The sequence below is a fragment of the Doryrhamphus excisus genome, linkage group LG19, assembly GCF_037039965.1.
Source record: "Doryrhamphus excisus strain RoL-2023G ecotype Guam linkage group LG19, RoL_Dexc_Guam_v1.1, whole genome shotgun sequence".
Taxonomy (NCBI): domain Eukaryota; kingdom Metazoa; phylum Chordata; class Actinopteri; order Syngnathiformes; family Syngnathidae; genus Doryrhamphus; species Doryrhamphus excisus.
The window spans coordinates 15,855,432-15,879,650 of record NC_136375.1 but is presented as its reverse complement, the minus strand read 5'-3'; the positions used below and the strand labels follow the sequence as shown (position 1 = coordinate 15,879,650).

Here is a 24,219-nt window from a genome sequence, read left to right as displayed (position 1 = left end):
GTTTATTTATGTTACTGGTTTTAAATTCTAAATGTTTGTAAGTAAAAAAATCCTATTTAGGAACATTCAGAAAGGATTATTATTAAAGAATTGCTTGAATGCACCTTTCCTTCATGAAATGTACAAATGAATAGTCATAAAACATTTAATCACAATTGCAAACCTAATCGGTGATAAGTCAAACACAGCGACAGTAGATGCAAATAACTTTGGTCTTGCTACAAGAGCCAGAAAAAGTTGCCGCCGTTAAAGGAACATTAACGCGTTAACTTTGACAGCGCTAATAAATATAATGTTTAAAGATGGGCTGTAAAGTTCATATGGTGATTAATGATGGTGATGCTTTTGACCTGCCTTGAAAAAAAAATGTCTTTTCTTCTGCACAAATGAGCCTAAAGTGAAGAACTCGAGAAAGAACTCCAACTTGGACGGTGCAGCAATAAAGAGTTGGGTCTGCTGGATTCGGATCTCACTAAGCATTGACAGCAAGTCCTCTGTGTGTGTTTAATAAATCGCTGTCGTTAGGTGGGATGGCTTAGTCTCCAGTCACCTACTGACTATATTATGAGCCACGGCATTAAGAGGGATTCATTTTAATCTAGGCTGTTTCGCTTTGCTCTGAAGGGAAGGCTTGTTGAAGGGATGTGTTCCCCTGGCTAACAGACTACCCTGGCACTGCAAAAACCAAAGGAATCATTGATCAATCTACATTGCAACTTGTTTTATAGCATGTTGAGGGAATACATAGCAAGTTTTTTGTTGGGAACATTCCCGACCATTACTCGCGTCAGCACCTCCAATTTCTCCGCTGAGAACTCTGTGGCAACTCTGTCTTAATTCAATTCGATTCTATTCTTAATTCTGTAAGGAGTCGACAGCCGTTACAAGGCTAGCTAGCTAGCTGGTGGCTGCTTTTAGCCTCCATAACCTCCATAACATCTCGGAACCTTCGTGGGGACATTCCGGGCTGTAACATGGAGTGGTGAGAGACCATATTCGCTATAACAACAAACACTAAATATCGAAGACAGTCGTAAAAGCAAGCTAACAGGCTAACAACGGTCGCTGTTGACAAGGTGTTGCTTGGCAACCGCAACTATGCAGAGATCCAAAGGGAAGGGTTCACCTCGCGGACAAAAAATAGTGAACCTCCCAGTCCAAGTACCTCGGATCCAAGTGTACCTGGCACTCCGGACATAATTATAGACACGGAGAAAGTCTCCAAAGATCCGCTGCCGATATCAGATGAATGTAAAATGGTAGTCTAAGGAAATATCACATGTGGCATGGAGTTGTGGGGGGGGGGTGATGAATAGTATAGTAGTAATAGTAATATCAGTAATGAGGGTGAGATTCCACTGGCCATGGCAACAGCTAGCCACTTTCAAACAACAAAGGCTTACTTCCAATGGACATTTCAAAGCACTGATGCCACACAGGCTCCATGGAAAGCATATCAGGTTTCACCCCAATGGGGTACTGAACTGCCCTGTTCTTAGAGGTTGGACTGGTCCCGGACTGGCTTAGGAGACCGAGGCGACAACTGTCATAAATGATTCCCTGGTGGATCCACATGTCTGGCATACTAGGACCAGCTTTAGCCCAAGCCAGAAGAAGCCACTCAGAAAAGAACATAAACAATAGTCAGGGCTCGACAATAACGATGTTGCGGTTCTTGTTGGGTGTTGGTAAAACACGGACTGCGTAATTCCGGTGGTAATTTGCAAACCAATCCTTGCAAATCCTGAAATGGACCAATCAGAATCGTTTATTTAGACCGCAGTCTGCATTACTGTCACATTACTGTGACAATTTGAAGTGGTCACAATGAAACACCACCCATTAGATCCAATACCAAGTGCTGATTTTGCACAAGCTACAAAATCTAGCGCTTCCATTTCTCTGTGGATTTTTCTCACCTTTGCTTCACAAATTGGGGCAAATTCGGGGAAGTAGTTCGCACCTTAAGGATTCCCCATGGGCAAGTCATTTATGTTTTTAATGTAGAGCCCTGTGAAACACTTCTATGCTAGGACTACGTTATGCTAGCCATAGCATTTCAGTATGTGGAATCAAACTATGGAATGGATTGAGTAAGGAAGCCAATCAATGCACAACGATGAGCCAATTCAAGAAACAATACAAGCAGTTGATGTTTGCTAAATCCAAGGATGAAGAGTCTTGAACCAGTCATGATGTGCTATATATATCACTATATTGACACTTACTATGGTACACATTATGGCATTGTAAAAAAATAAAAATAAAAATTTAAAATTAAATTATGAAAGCAGGAAGTGAACAAATGTAAGAGTTACTGTAAAAGTACCAGATGGAGGGGTAGGATTTAATAAGCTTTGCTTCTTTCTACTCCTTTTGGACTGGGAACTGATTATGGGATGCATTAAATTGTAATCTGATGCAGGTTTAAATGAAATTAAACCATTACCATTGGGTCATAGGAGTGTAAAGGTGATTACAGGGTGTTACATCATGTCAAGAGGACTCCAGTAATGTTTAAAAAGTGTATTTAGAAAGTGGTAAACAAGTTTCATTTCTACTATTATGGGTAATAAGAGTGTAAAGGTGACTATAGGGGTGTTAATGGGTGTCTAGAGGGCTCTAATGATGTTAAAAACTAACGTAGAAGCAACTGCTGTAAAAACATAGTAAAATTTATCAAACCTTTATTTATCAAACCGACAGGCGATGGGTCATATCACGAGAATCAAAACAACACATAAAGTCGCAATCTTTGCAAAATTAGGCTGATGAAAAAGTTGAAATGTCACAAGAATAAAGTCATCATTACCAGAAGGAAATTTACAAAAAGAGCTAAAACATAACAAGAAAAAAAAATTGGTATTCTTATGAGACCAGAGTCCAAATTTGACCAGAATTTGAAATACAGTAAAGTCTCGTTATATCGATATTCTCGGGAGTCGGAAAAAATAGCGATATAACCGGACTATCCATATATCCGATCCTGCGCCGAACTGCATTAAAAGTGGGCGGATCTTTGATATGGCATGTAATTTTCTCCTTGAGTTCATGGATTGCGTATCTAGCATGCTTTTGTACTACAATACATTTTGTACTACAGTAAATAAAAATAAACTTACGTTGTAGTGATTACCGGTTACCGGGACATAATTCACCCCGGAATATAATTCACCCCGGAACTATCGATAGGGAAGGTGTTGCCACCTGGAGGGGTAGGCGCGAGGGACGGGTGTTTTCCGCTGTGTGTGCTGCACTCTGGTGGTGGAAGTGTGAAAAATAAAGTTGACTGGAAGCAGCCGTTGGCCGTGTTCTTTTTTGGTATTGAAATCCTTAAGCAAAGATTGATTTAAGCTGCTTTTGTATCGATATAAGCAGACCAAATTGGCTGGCGGGAGATGAAAAGGGCATCGTAGTAACCGGATTATCATAATAACCGTGTATCGTACTAACGGAGCTAATTATATCATAAAAGACTAGAAATTTGCCGGGAAATGAAAATAGTATCGTAATAAGTAGTAATTCGTTTTAACCGATATCGATATAACGAGACTTTACTGTATTATCAGATAGAAATGTCATTTGAATAATACAAATCATGTTATTTTTGAAAACAAAACAGAATAAAGTTGCAATAATTGGAAAATGAGGTTATGAAAAAGTTCCAATATTATGAGAATACATTGAAAAGATGATGAGAATAAAGTCAAAACATGAAAAATCCCATGAGTATGATGAGAAATAAATAGGAGAAAAAAAAAGTCTGGATGCTGGAAAAGCCTCCGATGTGGCTGAATAACAACAATGGAGACTCATTGCAGTTTGCTCCAAATCAATAAGAGCAACATTTGCAAAAGTACTGTACAGCACTTTGCGACTTGAACGTAACGAAGGTGCCATGGTACTGTTGGGTCGAAACCTCCACCTAAGCAAAGCTTCCCTAATAGTGCTTCCCTTTTAGCGCTGGTTGCCATCTCTTCCTGTGACTACGATGTGAGCCCTTTGAAAACATGTAGACAAACTCTTTCCCATGAAGTTTGTTTCTGCAGTGTAATGTGTCTCCTAACACCGAGCATGCTGTGTGCACGCAAGGCTGCGCCTATCCAATCTGACTGGCATCACGGCCATGGAATGCTGAAGTCCACATTTTTCCCATTCAGCAAGGAAAAGCAGCCTTTGAAAGCCAATCAGCTAGAAATGTTGCTTTGTTTTTATTTTGGACTGAACTTCCTGGAAGCTATTATAGAGCTGTCAGGGATGTATATTTAGCTATGGCAACACAGGGCCTCCTCGTCCCCTTGCGCCACTGCTCATGTCACCTCTTATAAACAGAAAAACAATTGCCTACTGCTTTTGTCACCTTTAAAGAAAATGCCACGTACTGTGGGAGTCATGGGTGGCGGTGGCAAATACAACTGAAACACCGATCCACAGCAGAGTCGTAGTCCGACACTAGTTTTCATTTGTTGTGGTCAAATCCCCCGAAAATTTTCATCATCTTCCACAAATTCGCCTTTTTTCCCGCAAAGTCCATAATACAGACACAGAATAAAAGCACAAGGACGGCTAGCGCATGTGTTTTGGTTAACATAAAAAATGTTGCCTTGGTTTCCGTACAACATGGCGTGTCTTCTTGTGTTAATTTATCACACTCCATCCTTGTTAGCTTGCCACTCCATGGAAACCGCCAGCTCCGCCGCCCATCTATGACGTCATCAAAAATATATCAATGATGAATACAATATGAAGAATATCATATACAGTAAAGTCTCGTTATATCGATATTCTCGGGAGTCGGAAAAAATACTGATATAACCGGACTATCCATATATCCGATCCTGCGCCGAACTGCATTAAAAGTGGGCGGATCTTTGATATGGCATGTAATTTTCTCCTTGAGTTCATGGATTGCGTATCTAGCATGCTTTTGTACTACAATACATTTTGTACTACAGTAAATAAAAATAAACTTACGCTGTAGTGATTACCGGTTACCGGGACATAATTCACCCGGGAACTATCGATAGGGAAGGTGTTGCCACCCGGAGGGGTAGGCGCGAGGGACTTTTCCGCTGTGTGTGCTGCACTCTGGTGGTGGAAGTGTGAAAAATAAAGTTGACTGGAAGCAGCCGTTCGCCGTGTTCTTTTTTGGTATTGAAATCCTTAAGCAAAGATTGATTTAAGCTGCTTTTGTATCGATATAAGCAGACCAAATTGGCTGGCGGGAGATGAAAAGGGCATCCTAGTAACCGGATTATCATAATAACCGGGTATCGTATTAACAGAGCTAATTATATCATAAAAGACTAGAAATTTGCCGGGAAATGAAAATAGTATCGTAATAAGTAGTAATTCGTTATAACCGATATCGATATAACGAGACTTTACTGTAATGTCACTTTTTGAGACCGACTCATTGGATTTACATTATTTTTTTTAATAGCAAAAGTCTATGAAGATACTAAGATAACTATACTCTGTGTGTATCCTAGCGGCCCCGCCTGCACCCGCCCAGACAAAGAGACTGCATGACTGACAAAAGGGCTCACTCCGTTCATGCCATTGTTCTGTGGAACAAAGAACCCTCTTCCTGCCAACACATGGCAATATATTATGAATTCTTCACTGTGTTTCTATGCATTGTGGGAATTATTGGATTTATTATTGTCCTCGGTCGTAGTGCCTACGACTGACGGAGAAATCTTGTCATGATTTAATCTTGCCAGATCTTGTGACACCCCCAGTATGACATGGCAGTTCTAGGCTTCGTTCCAGGATTAAACAGATTAAACACAGTCCATCCCCACATAATTCATAATTCAATGGATTATTTTCCCTCTGAAAGTCGGCAGACAGACACCACTGTTTAAATATGTTATGTCTTTATGATTCACCGATAATGTTTTAACTGAGATTTCCTACAATGGTCAGGCGTCCTTGAACGCATCATAGTTGGAAGTGAAACTCACACTGTGACTGGGATCATCTTACGTTCATTCATTAGCGGTGAGCAGACCAGTCACGAGAGCACATTTTGTTGGTCCAAATACTTTTAGTATTAGGCTAGTACTAATCATTTGATAAATGGATACATTTCCAACTCTCTTCAACGCAATAGTAATTTATTGACGCTCCCTTGTATAAACAGCCAGCGATTAGAGGCACACTTCCCGTGCAAGCTCCTCACACCAGTGAGAAGGAACTAGCATTGACCAATATCTAACCAACTTCACCACGGTGCACGGTGAACCGAGTCTGTGTGGCGATGAGGAGAGGGAGAGGAAACAAACACAAAATCAATTTTTCCCGCAGAATTTCATCGATTTATGTATTATTGTGACAGGCCTAGTGGCGAGTACCTATACATTTATACATATATGTAACATCAAACTGAGAAAAAACAACTTGGCCGTGTTGAGAGGAATTCATGCTGTGAACTCTTGGTTGGTTTGACCCTAAAGTCCACTTGTTCACAAGTTCATCGCCCTTTGACCCCTGCCTGCGGCTGGTCCTGGCCACCCTTCACCACCCCTCAATCCCTCCACAAGCCTTAAAAAAGGTGCTTCCAATTTGTAAAAGCAAGTATATTGGCAGGGAATTAAACAGGACAACAAAAATATTGTCTTACTCGTGTATCTAGGACTACTCGTCTTCTTGCTCTTAAGTCATTTGCTGCCCAGGACGTATTTATACGTTTTTTTGGTTGGGAGGCAAAAAGAGGTGATGATGCAAGTGCACAAAAAAAGAGATTATGTTTGGTGCAGTTTTAAGACATAAAAGCGTGGAAATTTTAATGTACACACACTGTAAATGCCGCTTTATCTTTTTAAAAATGTCCGCTTTTACCATACAGCCGTATGTGTTGGATCCCGAATTTGATCCAAAAGAAGAGAATGGCTAGCAAGTTTCTCAAGAGGAGAGGATGTGGCTCAATGGTAAGTAGCTTTAGCATTTTAGCGTTTAGGTTTTCTACAGCATCTGTAACATGTAATGTGGTCATTATACCTTTTTTACGGGACTACCAGTAAAAAAAAACTGGTGAGCTTGTATTTGCTCCCTGCATGCGCACTCTATAATGCTACACAGACAAGCGCTTTTGTTCCATTACTTCAGTGCGTCTCAATTATTTTCCTGCCCCACTATTTGAAAGGGACTGCATTACTTATAGAAAATAAACAGTTAGCGTATCAGGCCGACAGTGCACCCCCATATCAGGAAGCCTGGCGCTCTGTGACATCACAGAGAGCCAGTGCCGCCAAAGGTTGTACTTTGTTCATGTCATGTACGTTTCTTTTTTCAAAAATTTATTAGGTACGCCGCAACCCCCGTAATGATGATGATGATGATGACAACAGTCCCAAATTTTATGTTGGAATTATTATTATATAATAATAATTATTATATAATTATTATATAATAATAATAATAATTCTTATAATTATTATTATTTCTGAAAGTTTTTATTCCAGAATAACACTCAGCTGAATACTGGACTCATCCGTCAGTCCCTCATGGTGGGGCATGCCAACTGCATTCAGATCTTGCACCCCGGATCCCGCACCAGCATGGGGGCTAAACTTAGAGGCATGCTCATTAACACGCTGAAACTTAAACTAGTCGTCTGCGGATATTGTCAATACCATCATGAATAGTCCGTTTTCTAAATGCTGTCCAGCCGGTCCGAGTGTCATCACTTGCCGAGCACAAGTCTGTTTTTAGAGCAGACCCGTGGTGACAAAAGGCTGCTGAGACATACCAAAGCAAACCTTCACAAATGCTAGCAGCTAGCACTCATTAGTTGGGGGTTTATGTGAGCTGGGTGACGGGGGTCTGATGCTTAGCCGCTAATGAACATGTGCGTTACGAAACATTCAAATATCATCCATCTGACACATGTGTCCCAATAACAAGGCTTCGATAAGACTACATTTGGTCCTTAAGAGTCCAAAACACGCAGACACTAGTTTGAGGCCCCCGCCTTGATATGAAAGTTTAATGTTAGTGCGGCCCGCGCAAGTTTGATATGGATGCTGTATGGTATCATGTACCCAGAAAAAATTATTACGTTTGATTCATGTTCATGTTAAAGGTTAAATAACTGTTAATAGTTATCCTCCCTATCCGTGTGGAAGTGGTATGTTTTTGGCTATTTAAGTTGAAAGGAAATAACTTGAAGGCTACCGTTTAGGTCGCTAGCTCTCTAGTTAGCATGTGTCTCAAGACCCTGCAGTTGCGCAATATGTTGTAAATAAAAAGAGTATAAATGTGACTATAGTCGTGTTTTGTCATGTCTACAGGGCTCTAATAATGCTTTGTTCATTTTAATCTGAAAAAAATTATTTGTCTACCCACCAACTATATGTGGTTTCTTAAGTTTTTATTATTTGCTGTTTTATTATTATTATTATTATATTTATTTATTACTGATTGATTGATTTTCTTTATTCTTGATTTGTTTATTTATTTTTCATCTTATTTTGTGCAGAAATATAAAAGATATTTTAAGAACAGTGGAATGTTTTATCAGAGCTTTTATTGTAGAAAATCGGAACCAAAGCACTGAAAAAGTTTGAATATTTTTCTGTTTTTAATAAATGCATTTTTTTTTTTTTTTTGGAAAACATGATGCGGCCCAGCCTTGCCCAGACTCTAGCTCCAGTGGCCCCCCTAGGTAAATTGAGTTTGAGACCCCTGCCCTAGGGGTTCGGTAATGTTACTGTAATGTTAGCTGAGACACACAAGCACCAGACTTTTATTGCAGCTTTGAACGGTCACACAACAGACCCGATCGTCTCTAATAAAAAACCCATCCTAAAAACACAAGATACTGATGTGGCAGCAATCCGAGTTAAAACGCAACTCTGAACCCCCAATGAACGCGACTTCCTGTCCGCTCGCCACTGTAATACATTTTTACTTCTTCATACTGTAAGTTTATGAAGTCAAATGCCTGATGAGGTATTTATTAGGCAATTATGAACTAACTAAAATAGGCTGTAGTGTTTTACATTGCGGCACCGGAACATATTTATAGCAACGCACACAAACACAAGTCTTATTTTCTAATGTAAAGGTGACTATAGGGGTGTTATTTCATGTCTAGAGGGCTTTAATCATGTTAAAAGCATATTTAGAAGATCATAAATAGGTTTTCTATTGTCTACTCTTATTTTGCCTGCTGTTTCTGTCAAGACATCAAGATCCATCACAGGACCCTCAACAAGCACTCGTTCCTCTAAAGCTCAGCCACTCCCCACCCCCATCCTGCAGACATCTAGGCATGCATGATTAATAGCCCTCTGCTGCTGCACTCCTTCCACTCAGCACATTGTTGACACAGGACAACAGTTGCATCCTTTTTTCACACCGGCCGTAAGCCCTGCTTGTCATTCTCTCGTTAGGACAACGTTAACTCTCCAAATTTACAGCAACTACCCAGCTAAAATGGCAACCTGTCTGTGATGGGCACAGCACTTGTGAGAAGGAGTTTTACTGCTACATAACCCACGACACCACAGTCAGCTATAAATCCACTGATTTCTATCTGATCAATCTCTGCTTCTGTCACGGCAACCATGATCTGACACCCTCTGCCAGAAGACATTCAACCGCAGGACTCATCTGGGGGGCCGACAATGGTGATTATTGCAATGCTAAACTTCACAGAGGGAGCGGAAGGAAATGTTGCAGTTATAGCAGGGGTCTCAAACATGCGGCCCGTGGGCCAAATGTGGCCCGCAGGACACTAGTTTGAGGCCCCCGCCTTGATATGAAAGTTTAATGTTTAAAGTTTGATATGGATGCTGTATGGTATCATGTACCCAGAAAAAATGATTACCTTTCATTCATGTTCATGTTAAAAGGTTAAATAACTGTTAATAGTTATCCTCCCTATCCGTGTGGAAGTGGTAAGTTTTTGGCTATTTAAGTTGAAAGGAAATAACTTGGAGGCTACCGTTTAGGTCGCTAGCTCTCTAGTTTGCGAGTTAGCATGTCTCTCAAGACCCTGCAGTTGCGCAATATGTTGTAAATAAAAAGAGTATAAATGTGACTATAGTCGTGTTTTGTCATGTCTACAGGGCTCTAATAATGCTTTGTTCATTTTAATCTGAAAAAAATCATTTGTCTACCCACCAACTATATGTTTTTATTATTATTATTATATTTATTTATTACTGATTGATTGATTTTCTTTATTCGTGATTTGTTTATTTATTTTTCATCTTATTTTGTGCAGAAAAATAAAAATTAAGATATTTGAGAACAGTGGAATGTTTTATCAGAGCTTTTCTTGTAGAAAATCGGAACCAAAGCACTGAAAAAGTTTGTATATTTTTCTGTTTTTAATAAATGCGTTTTTTGGTTTTTTTTTGGAAAACCTGATGCGGACCAGTCTTGCACAGACCCTAGCTCCAGTGGCCCCCAGGTAAATTGAGTTTAGATCCTTGATTCCCAAAGTGAAAATGTGAAAACAACTAGGGTGTCACAATTCCGAGTGCATCTGAATGCCTCACAGTGCCTGCACAGTGCAGAGAGCATCGAGCAGGAAGTATGACGTAACTCATTGCTGTGTGCGTTCTATCAACATATAAGTCGGTTTGATTGTACGTTATCTTCCTGCACTACGTGTGTGTGTATGTGTGTGTGCTTTCCCCTTCAATCTGGTAGCTAATGAATATGCGGACACGAGAGCGGACGCTCAAAAGGATCATCAGCCAACACAGCAACTCAGTGCGGATTTATGCATTGTCATAAAAATAACACACCCAGCAAGACTGAGCATCTCTTCCATGATCTCATACGTCAAGCCTACATGCGCCACGGCCGGGCGGGCAGACATGTAAAGAATTGGCACGAGGTGGACGCTGGGCTCTGAATGCCAGCAGCAGTAAACATATTTGCATAAGTGGCAGAGCCGCATGAACTATGCTAGCTCTTGGGCCGCAACGGCCAGCTGCCTGCCCTGCTTCAATTGGGAGTGATATATGTGCAAAGATCAGATGGCAGAGACAGGGGAGGGGGTGTTCCCAAGTGCTCAGACTGTGACCCCGGCGGGGCCCACCAGTGCCTGGTTGACCACAGCTGAGGTCTGACGCAACCCATACATGCGTGTGCGCACACAAAACGCGACCTTGAAAGGAGACCAAGACAGGCGTCGCGTAGGCATTATGTCTGATGACTGACAGGAGGATAAAACGCAACAAATGAGACAGCTTGTCTTAGCGAGGATTAGGTCATGGGAAAACATCAGGGCCCTGGATTCCCCTTATAAAACAGAATCACGGACAGAATTGGTCAATAAAAACTGAATCTTTGCCGTAATTGACCGTGTGAATGAAATGCCGTGACCGTGAAGCGAAGGAACACAGAGCACACAACCTATAATCAAAAATCATCGTCAACGGTAACAGAATTTTAAAGAAAATCAAAACGGGAAAAACAGAATTTAGGACAAAATAAAACAGATTTGATAGGACCCTAAAATCAGGTAATACACCAATTCACTTAGGAGAGAGGGGGGGCTCCCATGAACACGTTTCATTATGAACCTTTTAGCCAATACCTCTAGGTATTTGTTCAAGAAAATATTCCGTTTTGATACTACGACTTCAAAGGGGTCTGGTAGCTAGTTAGAAATAAATGTATACTGTAAATGGGAAAAGTCAGCAGTAGCCACGGTAAATGAGTTTTTCTTTTTCCGAATGGAATCTTTCCAAATGACCTTTCCGAAAACAATGGTATACATAGAAAGGAATATTCCGATCTCTTGTCTACATGCGGCGCTATAATCAACCAGAATAGTCAATGATGCATTCGCAGTAAAATGTAAACATCAACATCACGTGATACCGACTTCCTCGAGTTTTTCTTTCACTTGTTGGAATCACAACATCCAGTCTTGAAATTTAGTTTGGATTAATAACAAAGTTTCCGCAGCAGTCCAGTGCCGTCTCTTACGTCTAGCTTACGTCATATCGGAGCATGCGCTGAAAGAACGCACCCGGGATGAATTTAAACAGGAAAAGATCAAATTCAATCTTACTAATATTTTATCATTAAACTCGGGACATGTTTTATATAGATATGTATTTTCTTTTTGAATAAAACTGGACTTGTGAATAAAAGTATAGAAGGGTTTAGATAATGCACACCGAAAGCTGCTTGCTAACCGCTAATAAACAACAGAAGAAGAAAAACACCAGGAAGAAGAAGGCACCCTGACAACTTTCCGATTGAGCGGGTACAAGATACCTCAATCGGATTGGGGAAAGGAATATTCCACCCTCGTGAATCCGATTATATGTTTATTCGGATTGGCACTTTACTTTCGGAATGAGGCGTATACAAAGGTTTCATTGGGTCCATGTATACGTTTCTTCTGTGGCTACTTCTGTGTTGTTGTTTTTTCCCCCCTGTTGCTGCTTTTTACTTTTAATATTGGATTTCTACAATGTGCCACTACAAAGACCATATGTCCCCATTCCATATCGATACCACTTGGATATCAGGAAAAAACAAGTATGGCATTATATCAGCCTGCATCTAAAATGTCAGATAGCGGCACGCTGATATAGACGGTCCATTCCAGACTCCACAAGGGCACTTCTATCTGGGCGTGACCACAACAACGTGAGCTAACAATAGCAGGGAGTAGGAGTGATATCGGAAGCATTGCAGTATTGTTGGTTAAAGTCCACAAAAAAGAGACACAAAGGACTTTTCTTTGGAATAAAAGGGTGGCACAAAAAAAACCAAAATAAAAACCCAAAGAAAACTCCATCACCAAAAGATTTCCTCACTGATGCCTTTTCTTCAGCTGGAAATAAGACTTTAGCATCAATCTTTGTGTATATATACAGTAAAGTCTCGTTATATCGATATCGGTTAAAACGAATTACTACTTATTACGATACTATTTTCATTTCCTGGCAAATTTCTAGTCTTTTATGATATAATTAGCTCCATTAGTACGATACCCGGTTATTATGATAATCCGGTTACTACGATGCCCTTTTCATCTCCCGCCAGCCAATTTGGTCTGCTTATATCGATACAAAAGCAGCTTAAATCAATCTTTGCTTAAGGAGTTCAATACCAAAAAAGAACACGGCGAACGGCTGCTTCCAGTCAACTTTATTTTTCACACTTCCACCACCAGAGTGCAGCACACACAGCGGAAAACACCCGTCCCTCGCGCCTACCCCTCCGGGTGGCAACACCTTCCCTATCGATAGTTCCGGGGTGAATTATGTCCCGGTAACCGGTAATCACTACAGCGTAAGTTTATTTTTATTTACTGTAGTACAAAATTTATTGTAGTACAAAAGCATGCTAGATACGCAATCCATGAACTCAAGGAGAAAATTACATGCCATATCAAAGATCCGCCCACTTTTAATGCAGTTCAGCGCAGGATCGGATATATGGATAGTCCGGTTATATCGGTATTTTTTCAGACTCCCGAGAATATCAATATAACGAGACTTTACTGTACGTACCTATGCAACTTGTGTACAAATGTCAAGCAACTCCCAAGACAAGCAATGTCTGTGTCCATAATGAAATGCAGCGGTGTATCCTCATAGCCTCCTCTGCAGAAGAGCCCAGTCAATTAGGAAGAAGTGTGCTTGGGAAATTCTTCAGTGTTGGGATCAAATGGAGAAAAAAAAAGCTGTCAGTCAAAAGGCCACTCCGGCTTTGTACCACGGGGGCTCCTTTCAGCTCAAAAGCTACATTTGTATAAATAAGAATGAAGGGATTTATTGCCATATTGTTTCTGTGGCACTGTGGCAGAGAACTGGGAGGGGGGGTTAGGATTGGAGAGCTCACAAGGTGAGGCTCAGTGACCCCCATAGATTCCATAGAACATTGAGCAGTAAAGGAAAATGTATTTCAACTGTTGTATAGTGCCCATGCTGTTTCACAATAAAGATGAGAAACCCGTATATTGCCGAGCCCTTGACATCAACTCCATCAACGTCAATGAAAATATTTCTAATATATTGTATACTTTTCATAGTACCGTATCACAATAGATAGAAAGTGTCTATACCTTGCTATTTGCCTTCCTCCTTCTATTATACAAACAGTACTAAAATGTCAGCGTTTTCATCATTAAAAAATACTTCTATTAGTGTAATGGTATACTTCAAATAATTCTTCAACCGCAAGCACGTCTGAGCCGGGGTCCGTCTGCCCCCCACCCCACCCCACCATTCTTTCCATAAGCCTCGACTTGTTTGTAGCAAAGCACTCCCTGGTTCTTGGTATCGCAGTAACAAGCAATGAGCTCCCCAAGGTCCAGACATGGACAGACATGCGTGGTGTGGCAAACATGGTCACCGTGACCCCGAATAGAATATAGGTGGATGAAATGGCTCTATACAGTGGCTCGCCACACATTCACAGCTCCGTAAATTGCAGGAATTTGGGTTAAAATGCTCAGAAAATATATCTCATTCACCCCAACCTGGTAAGACAGTCATTCATCTGCACTTTAGACTTCAAATTAGCAATACTGTGCAATACTTTTACATTCAGTACAGTTACTGTGCAATATCTGATCAACCTCCATGTGCAATATTAAGGGCTCTAAATGCAATATACTAAGTTCTATGTGAAGTATTTCCATAATGCCTCATATTAACTCACTTTAAACTCACTTTAACTCAAAAGCTCAGTGCACGGGTGGGCCAACTTTTTGACTCGCGGGCCGCATTGATATGACAAAATTTACAGGGGGGGGGGGGGGGGGCAGACTATATATTTTACACGTAACAGTCCACCTGGTATTATTGTATCTGTAAAATTGTCATGCAATCTGCTATTATTATTTATTATTTTATACTTATATTTAAATATTTAAAAAATAATAAAATATTATAATAATTACAATAAAATTAAAATAATAATTATTATATTATTATTATGTAAAATATGCAAATATAACAATAATATTATATATAATTAATATAATAATTATAATAATCATAATAGTTCTAATAATAATAATAATTATTATTATTATTATTATTCTCAATGTTTCAGTCCACAGACAATCTTCACTCGATGGAAACCTTTTACTCCATTGAAAAAGAAAGGAACACTTTCCCAGAACAATTCATCTCTGTCCTTGACAAGATAATAATAATAATAATAATAATTATTATTATTATTATTATTATTATTATGTGCTTGTGTCCCTTTTTTCAGGAGCACTTTGTAAACAACAGACCATGTCAAAAAACAAAATTGATAAAACCATCAAAAGGTTGGCTCAGGCCATGATGCCAGGTTGTATGTTGAGTTTAAATGAAATACTTTGGAAAGATTGGGCGGGCCGTATTCAAACACTTGGCGGGCCGGATGTGGCCCCCGGGCCGTAGTTTGCCCACCCCTGGCTCAGTGTATAGACTGGTCATATATCTCATCTCGTTTCATATTATCTGCATACTGTATTTGTATATAACTCTGGGAAAAAAAACTGTTGATTTTGTTAATACTTGGGCTGTTTATATTGTTTATTTTTCTATATTGTGTATTTTGTACTGCTTAACTGATTCTGTACTCTTGCTGCTGTGCAATGCAAATTTCCCCACTGAGGGACGAATAAAGGCATATCTTATCTTATCTTATCTTCACTCTAGTTTTCACAAACATGTCAATCAATAAATGTTTTGTGGTAGAATAGTCCAATATTCATTTTCAAACATGCATAGTGAAGCAAATTTAATGTATTTTACACGCTAAACCAGAAATGCACTCGCAATCCTACATTTATTTCATCTGCATATTTATAATGCTATATCGGTAATTTTAGCATACGAGCAATAATAACATTAGCATGCTAACACATAGCATAAAATATATATGTTTACATACGTGTTTAGCTATGAAAAAAGTCTAAAAATGCTACTATGTTAGTGTGCCAACACCTAGCATGATAGCGCTAAGTGCTTATATATGGGTCTACCCACGAAAATCATTAGGATGTTGACATGCTAACGTGCTAGTGTTAGCAAGGTAACAACAAAAAGTTTGTCTCGCCACCAAAATTTGATCAGTTCCTCCACATCCCATTTCCCACAATTCCTGAAAATGTCATCCAAAACCATTCAGAACTTTTCAAGTACTTTTGAACTACAGATAACGGCTGGTAGCTAGCTAAATGAGCTTACATTTTACAGTGTACGGCATTGAAGAGATGGATGACATGTAGTCTGTAGTTTGTTACTGTGATGTTGGGGGAGAGAAACATAGATCTGACTTGGATGGCCAGAACAACATGCTGTTATTGCAGCTGTCAATTATCTCATGACAGACAATAGTCCCTAAAATAAACAAATAACTAAATAAATAAAAACCAAGGGCTACTGTTGCAGCCATAACACGTCTTACATGGCTTATTTTCTCTTATTATGTCCACTGCATTGGTTAATAAGAGTGTACAGGTGACTATAGGGGTGTTATTTCATGTCTGGCGGACTCTTCAACTCTAGCCCTCAACTAAATAAGCACCAGCGCCAAAGTTGGCTGCAGTGGAAAAGGGCTACGAGTGAGCGTGTGGAACTGAGGGATCACAGCACATGTTCCGTCGGTGACAGCCTCCCCAGCGGTCTTCTCAATGTTTCAGTCCACAGATAATCTTCACTCGATGGAAACCTTTTACTCCATTGAAAAAGAAAGGAACACTTTCCCAGAACAATTCATCTCTGTCCTTGACAAGAAAACCTGCAATATTTACCAGAGTAAAATCGGATGATATACTCCCAAGCTGCACTGCGCTCCACCTCTGTGGCACATGCTCCTGTCAATCAGTGCAAGTCCGACCCAACGGTCTTCCACCCGACACAAAAATGATCGAGAAACAACAGAGCAGAGACGCGGCTTGGAGGACAAATCTAGAGGACGCTAATGCGCATTTCCTTTGCTGTTTGTTACTGCGCCTCATAACTAGCAAAATACTGCGTGCTTCTCAAAGAGAAACAAGGAGCATGATGGGAAAAAGTCAGGATGCTAGGCGGACAACACACGACTGCTGTGGTTATTTGATCTGCCTTTGTCTTTCATCAGGATATGAATGGAACATTCAACCGAGCAGCATGTGAAATTGGTCTTAAGGCTGCGACAAGGTCTTCAAACATCCTTCACTCATTACGAGAGAGAAAAAAAAAAACGCAAACCAGTGGAAGTACATACATATGTTTTTGCCAATAAGCAGCGGAGAAAAGCAGCGGGTCAAACATCATTTCTGGGCCAGCAGTGCCTGTCCATCTCACAATGGCAGAGGCATACCCTGGAGACGGACCAAATCAGTGTGCCGCATGGACTCTCCAGTGGCCAACCACTGTTGCAACTGGAGCTGCCGGGCTCTCGTTGCAAAGGCGTGACCGCATAGCTTGACTTTATCAGCGTGTACACAGAAAATAAGAGACCCAAGTGCATGAAATATTCTGTTACTACAAGTACTGATAGCCACAGTTTGCATTGGGTAATCATGGGAATTAATCATTGGGAATTTTTGGGCCCTAAAATGATTCCTGGAAGCTTTTCTTGGGTATTATACAAGCTCCATCTACATTCATTTTTAATAACAGGAATTGAGTAGAACCTTCAGAAGTAGTAGGTACAAAAAACTCCAACAAGGTTTTCTATCCATGCTGTGAGCAGGTAGTTAAAAGGTACATGGATGCTAACTTGTCATACGTGGAGTATTTTAGCATAACCTCCTTCCTGGGCGCATTGACTTCACATAACAACATAGAAGGGAACGCTACATGAGCTAATGTGTGCTGAAGCTAGTCGCTAGCCTGCTAGTAGCTAGCTGATATAGTGTAGCCAGGTGGCATGAGGTGTCATGATGGACATGTACCCTCGTTGGAGCTTTTTGGAAGTGGAATAGGCGCGTCCCATGACGTGCATTCTTAGCTGTTTTTTTTACCTGTTTTTATATCTTTAGAAGGCACAAAAAAGAGAAAGCAATGTGTGTTGATGTCTCACATCAGCATCGTGGATGATGGACAACATTCCAAAAAAGATTTAAGGTTTTTTTTTTCTAGTAAGTGAAATAAATCTAAAAATATGTACTGTGTACATTGTTAAACATTAGCACAAGTTGTTCAGACCAGTATTTAATGGTTTATTTAAGTTGTATTAAAAAGTATTGTTGGTGAAAAAAAAAACAGTAAAAAAGTAAAAAAACATGGCAAACTGAGCCCAATCACAATTCCACTGCCTTGCTAAAGAAGCCGGGGTAAAGGTGATGGGCTTCATCTCAAGCATCTGTGGGACATCCTCAAACAGAGTAGCAGTGCAAGGTGTGCAAGGTGTCTCCATGACGTCGTGATGGGAGACCTGAACCGGGATTCCACAGGCAACATGGGATGTTCTCGTGAACTTCATGACCAAGATTATCAAGTTAGGAATTGGTTGGTTGTGTTAGAAATGGTTGTGATGTTTTGAGAGGACAGTAAATCTAAGCTGTACACTGACTACTTCATATTGCGTCAAAGTGTTTTAGTGTTGTGCCACTAAAAGACAGAACATATTTTTCTAATTTATATTTTTCAGTGGTCGTTTGAAAGAGAAGGCTAGGAAAAAGCGTCCATTTGCAGCCAACCTCTTAAAACCATGGTCACCACAAACCTTTGATGTTGCAGAGTATTTCCTTCAGGTGGCCAAAGCTGTTCAACAAGGGGTCCTGTTCTTCATCCTGGAAAAACCAAACAACAACATCTCAATCTTTGCCCTATAAAAAAAGTGACTCCGACGTTTGTAACATTTTCTTCGGTTAAAAAATTGCTGATCAAATATCCTGAAATATCCAAGTATCCTCTTGGAGATGTCAGCGTGATGCTACACAAACAGACTACAGTATTTCATAAAAATATTTCATTCATTCAGATCTACAATGTGTTGCTTTAGTGATCCCTTTTCATGCGGCTACATTGAAAAAAAAAAAAACAAACGCAGTGTGTTGTCTTACCAAGTGAGTATGGGTGTTCCATCTTGAGTTCCTCTTGATCGCCCCAACCACAGAAGTAATGTCCCCTTGGACAATGTAGATGCTTTTGTCCAACATGTTGACTTCTGATGGAGAAAGTGTCAATCAATGGTTTAAGAAGCACAAGCTTGATGTAGTTGAGGAGTTTGGACAAAGAGATCACAATGGCGTCTTCTAGAGCTTTCTTTTCTTGGTGGATGAATGTTGGAATGAATGGAGTCTGGGCTTAGCTTAGGTTCTCGACACAACGAATCAATATGACACAAACACAAAAAGGTCGGTGCTTCGGTTTAAAACATTCAGAAAAGTCCATCGGTGCTGTCCAAAGTCAAAGCTGATGTGTGATTAGTTAGCCGATAGCTTTACTTTTAGCTAAAAGACAAGCATGATAGCGCTCGTAATAGTTCCATGGATGATTGAGGAGAACAAATATTCACAGAAGAATAGAATACATAGGCAACTGACTTCATGAGAATGAAATGCAGTCATCATGAGAAGAAGGAGAAGTATTTCCCTCTTACTAGTCTCTTCCCATAGCGTAATGGAAGCTAGCAGGGTTAGCTTAGTTCAAGAGAGCGTGCTAGTGCGGCTGTATGAGTGTCTTTACACCCTGTTGGGTTTTTTTACAACAGGACGGCAGGCACGCTTATACTTGCGCCGGACGTGTCTTAACCGTCAACAAACATTCTCAACACACACATACACATACACATACATGATACCCGGCCTTCAAAATAAGAGCACTGTTCACCAGCATTACATTTTGAGTGTGAAAAAATAGTGAGTAAATTGGCCTATGTGCAAAGAAAATGCTGAAATGCTCTAAATTTGCGGCACGTATAATTTCTAATGCAATGTGAACGCACCGCAACCCATGTGCAAAAATGGGTGAATGAATGGGTTAACTTGACTGTTAAGTGATCAGAATGCCCAAATGGATGTCTTCTAGTCAGTAATTCCCTCTACCACACTGTCTCTGTCTCTTTATTTATCATTTATTTATATAGACTTAACTTTCTTAATTGGATGAGCTTCTTCTCTGGGGTTCAATATCTCACAAACAGAGCAATTCATGAAGCTAGAAGGGTGATGCCTGCTGGTGTGCGGTGAGTAAAAAGTAAAAGACATACATATACATTTTTGTTATTGGGCATTCATATAAATAAATCCTTACACCCATTCAATTCCAATTGCGTTATTAATATAAGATATTTTTATTTTGTTTACACAATCAGAGAGCACGTGGCAAACAGCACTCTTATTTTGAAGGCCAGGAGTGTGTCGAGAGTGTTGAAAATGTCTCTTGAAGTTTAGGATGTACTGGGTGCAAGAATAAACACTTCATAAACACAAATAAAATAATAAACACAACATCTTCTAACACTGGGTTACACAACAAGCGGTAGAACACAGCACCGTGTAAACACAAGCAAAGTCAGCTAGCTAGCTCCCTACAAGCGTGTCTCTTCCCCTCCTTGGAAACCACGGCAACCATGGCTGTTCATTTATGGCGGCTCCCCGCATAGAACTTTGAACCAGCACAAATAGATGCGGCACTACCTGTTCACCCTCGCTCATACACTCAGAATGACGTACTTGGCCTGCCAGAGAATAAGAAGATGTAGCAGGAGGAATCATTATTGCCAATGTAGCAACTTTGTGGCTATATTTAGCAAGTCATAACAGGCCATGTAACTCCAGGGACATGTCACCAATTTGTCGTTACATTTGATTAAGAATCACAGCTGAGGAGAAAATGAAGAAATATGAGCCATTTCATAAAGACGACTTGGTACAAAAGCATACATATCAGGTGCTAACGTGTTAGGTGGTTCATGTCAGTGCTGTCGACCCTTTGCAAGATAGTCACAAGTGATGTTCAGAGGAAAACCTGGAGTTAAATTCAATTCTGATCAACTATTTAATGAAACCAAGCAGCTATCGTGTTAGCTAGCTAGCTGGCTAGCTAGCTAGCTATCGTGTCAGCTCACTGAGGTAGGCTGCATCGTTCTGTCCTCCCTAATTTGCAAAGCACACAAAAGGACAAACATCTGAGTCAGTTCCACAGGCTGTCCCGAAATGAAGAGAACATTCTTTACCTGAGTGACCGCTTCTTCAAAGATGCAATCCCGGTTAAGCTAGCGACAAGCTAGCTTGGCAAGCTAGCAGCCTAGCCGGCTAACAGTGATGGGAGAGGAGTCGTTTGTTCAATTCACCGCCGCAAATTGATAAAGTACACCCTGGGGACATTTCAATGCATGGCTGCATACATTTTCCATGCAGGTAACCATTCGATCTTCACTAAGTGGGAAAACTATCCACCTATCCGTCCGTCTTGGTAAACACACTGACGTGGAAAAGCTGCGCTATCTCAACCGAGCTTGATGACAGTATTTTTGACTGACAGGGTCCTCAGGATCGTAAACAGAGCGTTTCATGAAAATGCTTTTTAAAAAAATTAAATTGAGACGGCGTATTTATTTGCCATATATTGCTTTCCGGGGTCTAGTACAGTACTTAAAACGAAATGAAGGTTAAAATCAATTGTATTTACGTAAAATAGGGGCGGGATCATTAGAGAAACTTGTTTCCCTGAGCGGATATGACGTCACCAACTCCAGCTGTGCACACGTCGTTATTCATTTATTAAATTACAGAAATTCTCATTCAATAATCGGGAAGTCACGCATTTTTTTATTGAATTGCTGTAATCAAAGTTGAAGTTCATTACATGAAGATACTTCACTGTGTCCCGTTGTGTATAAACGAATGAATGTTGTATTTTATTGTATCTTTTACTCTGTTTACTTGCTTTTATTCAACTCCATTCTTTTTCTGTAAAGCGTCTTTGAGTATTTTGAAAAGCGCTATACAAATAAAATTATTATTATTATTATTCAAAATGTATCTACTGACTCATGTAAATAAATCCAACTGCGGATGTCTAACTCAATATAAATTTAAAATTAGGAATTAATTAGAAACTAAACAAAAATTAGAAGTCATGGTTTCATAGTTAGCTGGAGCTGCGCATGCGCGACAGAGAAAGTCCCGGCTGTTGATGTACGTGTGTCTTAAAGAGAAAGTAAACCGGAAAGGGAGCATACAGTACATACAGTATATAGTACATAGAGATATAGATGCTGCCAACACTGTAATATGGGCAAATTAATCTACCAATGTTCTTTTTTTATTTTACGTATGATCCTAATGAGGGTATATTAGGAAGAATTGAATAGATAATTTTTTTCCCATTCAAAATTCTACCTAAAACACAACGTAACGACAATGGCAAGTATTATATATACATTGGCCAAGCCTATTACCTATTTACGTACTTACAAAAGTACTTACGTCACAGCCTAGTTGTGAAACATACAGAAAAAAACATTTATAATACATAATTATATAATATCACTATCCCGCATCATTTGGAGAGAACATCATTTACAATAAAATATCCCAAGAAGAAACATTTGTTGTTAGAAGTACTTATTGTATGGATGCAGCTCAGAAGAAGAAATACTTTGCAGTTCCATGTTTTCACTGCAAGTATGCGTCAGTATTACTCGAGTGAGTTGAGTTTATCAGTAGTGGCATGCGGCTCAAGACGGCAGGTGTTCCGGAGTCAAACACACCTGCATCGGTGGTACCTGTCCCGCTGCACAAGGTGATTTTACAAGCGACATCGGTAAAGGTCAAAGGAAAGATAAGCAATATTGTGTACTTTGTCATATCTCAGGGTCAGCAGCTGTGTTAAGAGAGTCTTTATACTCGTGGATATTCATTACATTTGAAGTCTACCTATCGTATATTCTGTATTTACATTACTTTCATGCGGTGTTGTTTTGGGCAGCCATTGTAGTTTTAGTCTTTTGGACTAAACATGCTTTGTTTACTTCAATAAATGAAGTTATGCATACTCAAAGTTCCATTTTGAGTACTTTGAACTAATATGTTTTGATTAAATTGAACTATGGCTATATTTAGTAAGATTAGGGGTGTTATGTCATGTATAGAGGGCTCTAATCATGTTAAAAAGTATATTTAAAAGGTGGCAGCCAAGTTTTCTATGTCTTATATGTCTTTTTGTCTCTTATTATGTCTACTATGTTGAGTAATATCAGTGTAAAGTTGACTATAGGGGTGTTATTTCACATCCAGAGGGCTCTAATCAGGTTAGAAAGGTAGTTAGAAGGTGGTAAATGGGTTTTCTATGTCTTATTTTCCCTTGTTATGTCTACAATATTGTGTAATAAGAGTGTAAATGTGACTATAGGGATGTTACTTCATGTCTAGAGGGCTCTAATTATGTTAAAAACGTGTATTTAGAAGGTGGTAAATATGTTTTCTATGTCTTATTTTCTTTTATTATGTCTACTATATTGGGTAACATGAGTGTGAAGGAGAATATAGGGGTGTTATGTCATGTCTAGAGGGCTCTAATTATGTTAAAAACGTGTATTTAGAAGGTGGTAAATAGGTTTTCTATGTCTTACTTTCTCTTATTGTGTCTACTATATTGTGTAATAGGATTGTAAACGTGACTATAGGGGTGTTATGTCATGTCTAGAGGTCTCTAATCATGTTAAAAATTATATTTAAAAGGTGGCAACCAAGTTTTCTATGTCTTATATGTCTTTTTGTCTCTTATTATGTATACTACCTTGAATAATATCAGAGTAAAGTTGAATATAGGGGTGTTATTTCATGTCCAGAGGGCTCTAATCAGGCTAGAAAGTGTATTTAGAAGGTGGTAAACATGTTTCCTATGTCTTATTGTCTATTATTATGTGTACAAAATTGTGTAGTAGGAGTGTAAATGTGACTATAGGGATGTTACTTCATGTCTAGAGGGCTCCAATTATGTTGAAAGTGCATTTTGAAGGTAGTAAACAGGTTTTTTATGTCTTATTTTCTCTTATTATGTCTACTAAATTGGCTAATATGAGTGTAAAGGTGACTATAGGGGTGTTATTTCATGTCGAGAGGGCTTTAATCATGTTAAAAAGTGTATTTAAAAAGGTGGCAACCAAGTTTTCTATATCTTATATGTCTTATTGTCTCTTATTATGTCTACTATCTTGAGTAATATCAGTGTAAAGTTGACTATAGGGGTGTTATTTCATGTCCAGAGAGCTCTAATCGAGTTAGAAAGTGTAGTTAGAAGGTGGTAAACATGTTTCCTGTGTCTTATTGTCTATTATTATGTGTAC

The 24,219-nt window shown here is 39.5% G+C and overlaps 1 protein-coding gene across 3 annotated transcripts in view; it reads right to left on the bottom strand.

Annotated features, from left to right (window-relative positions):
* gbf1 (golgi brefeldin A resistant guanine nucleotide exchange factor 1) overlaps positions 1-21,545 on the bottom strand; it is a 66,876-nt gene extending 45,331 nt beyond the window's left edge. The window contains exons 1-3 of one of the 3 annotated variants that reach the window (XM_058056269.2): positions 21,103-21,545; positions 18,986-19,089; positions 18,646-18,712 (exon numbers count right to left, since the gene is read on the bottom strand). In XM_058056269.2, the coding sequence (XP_057912252.2) occupies positions 18,646-18,712; positions 18,986-19,081 (163 nt within the window). In that variant the 5' untranslated portion in view covers positions 19,082-19,089; positions 21,103-21,545. Of the gene's footprint in view, positions 1-18,645; positions 18,713-18,985; positions 19,090-20,994; positions 21,017-21,102 lie in introns of those variants that run through there. The other 2 variants (XM_058056270.2, XM_078798895.1) reach the window with 2 other exon arrangements.
* Positions 21,546-24,219: the final 2,674 nt, after the last annotated feature.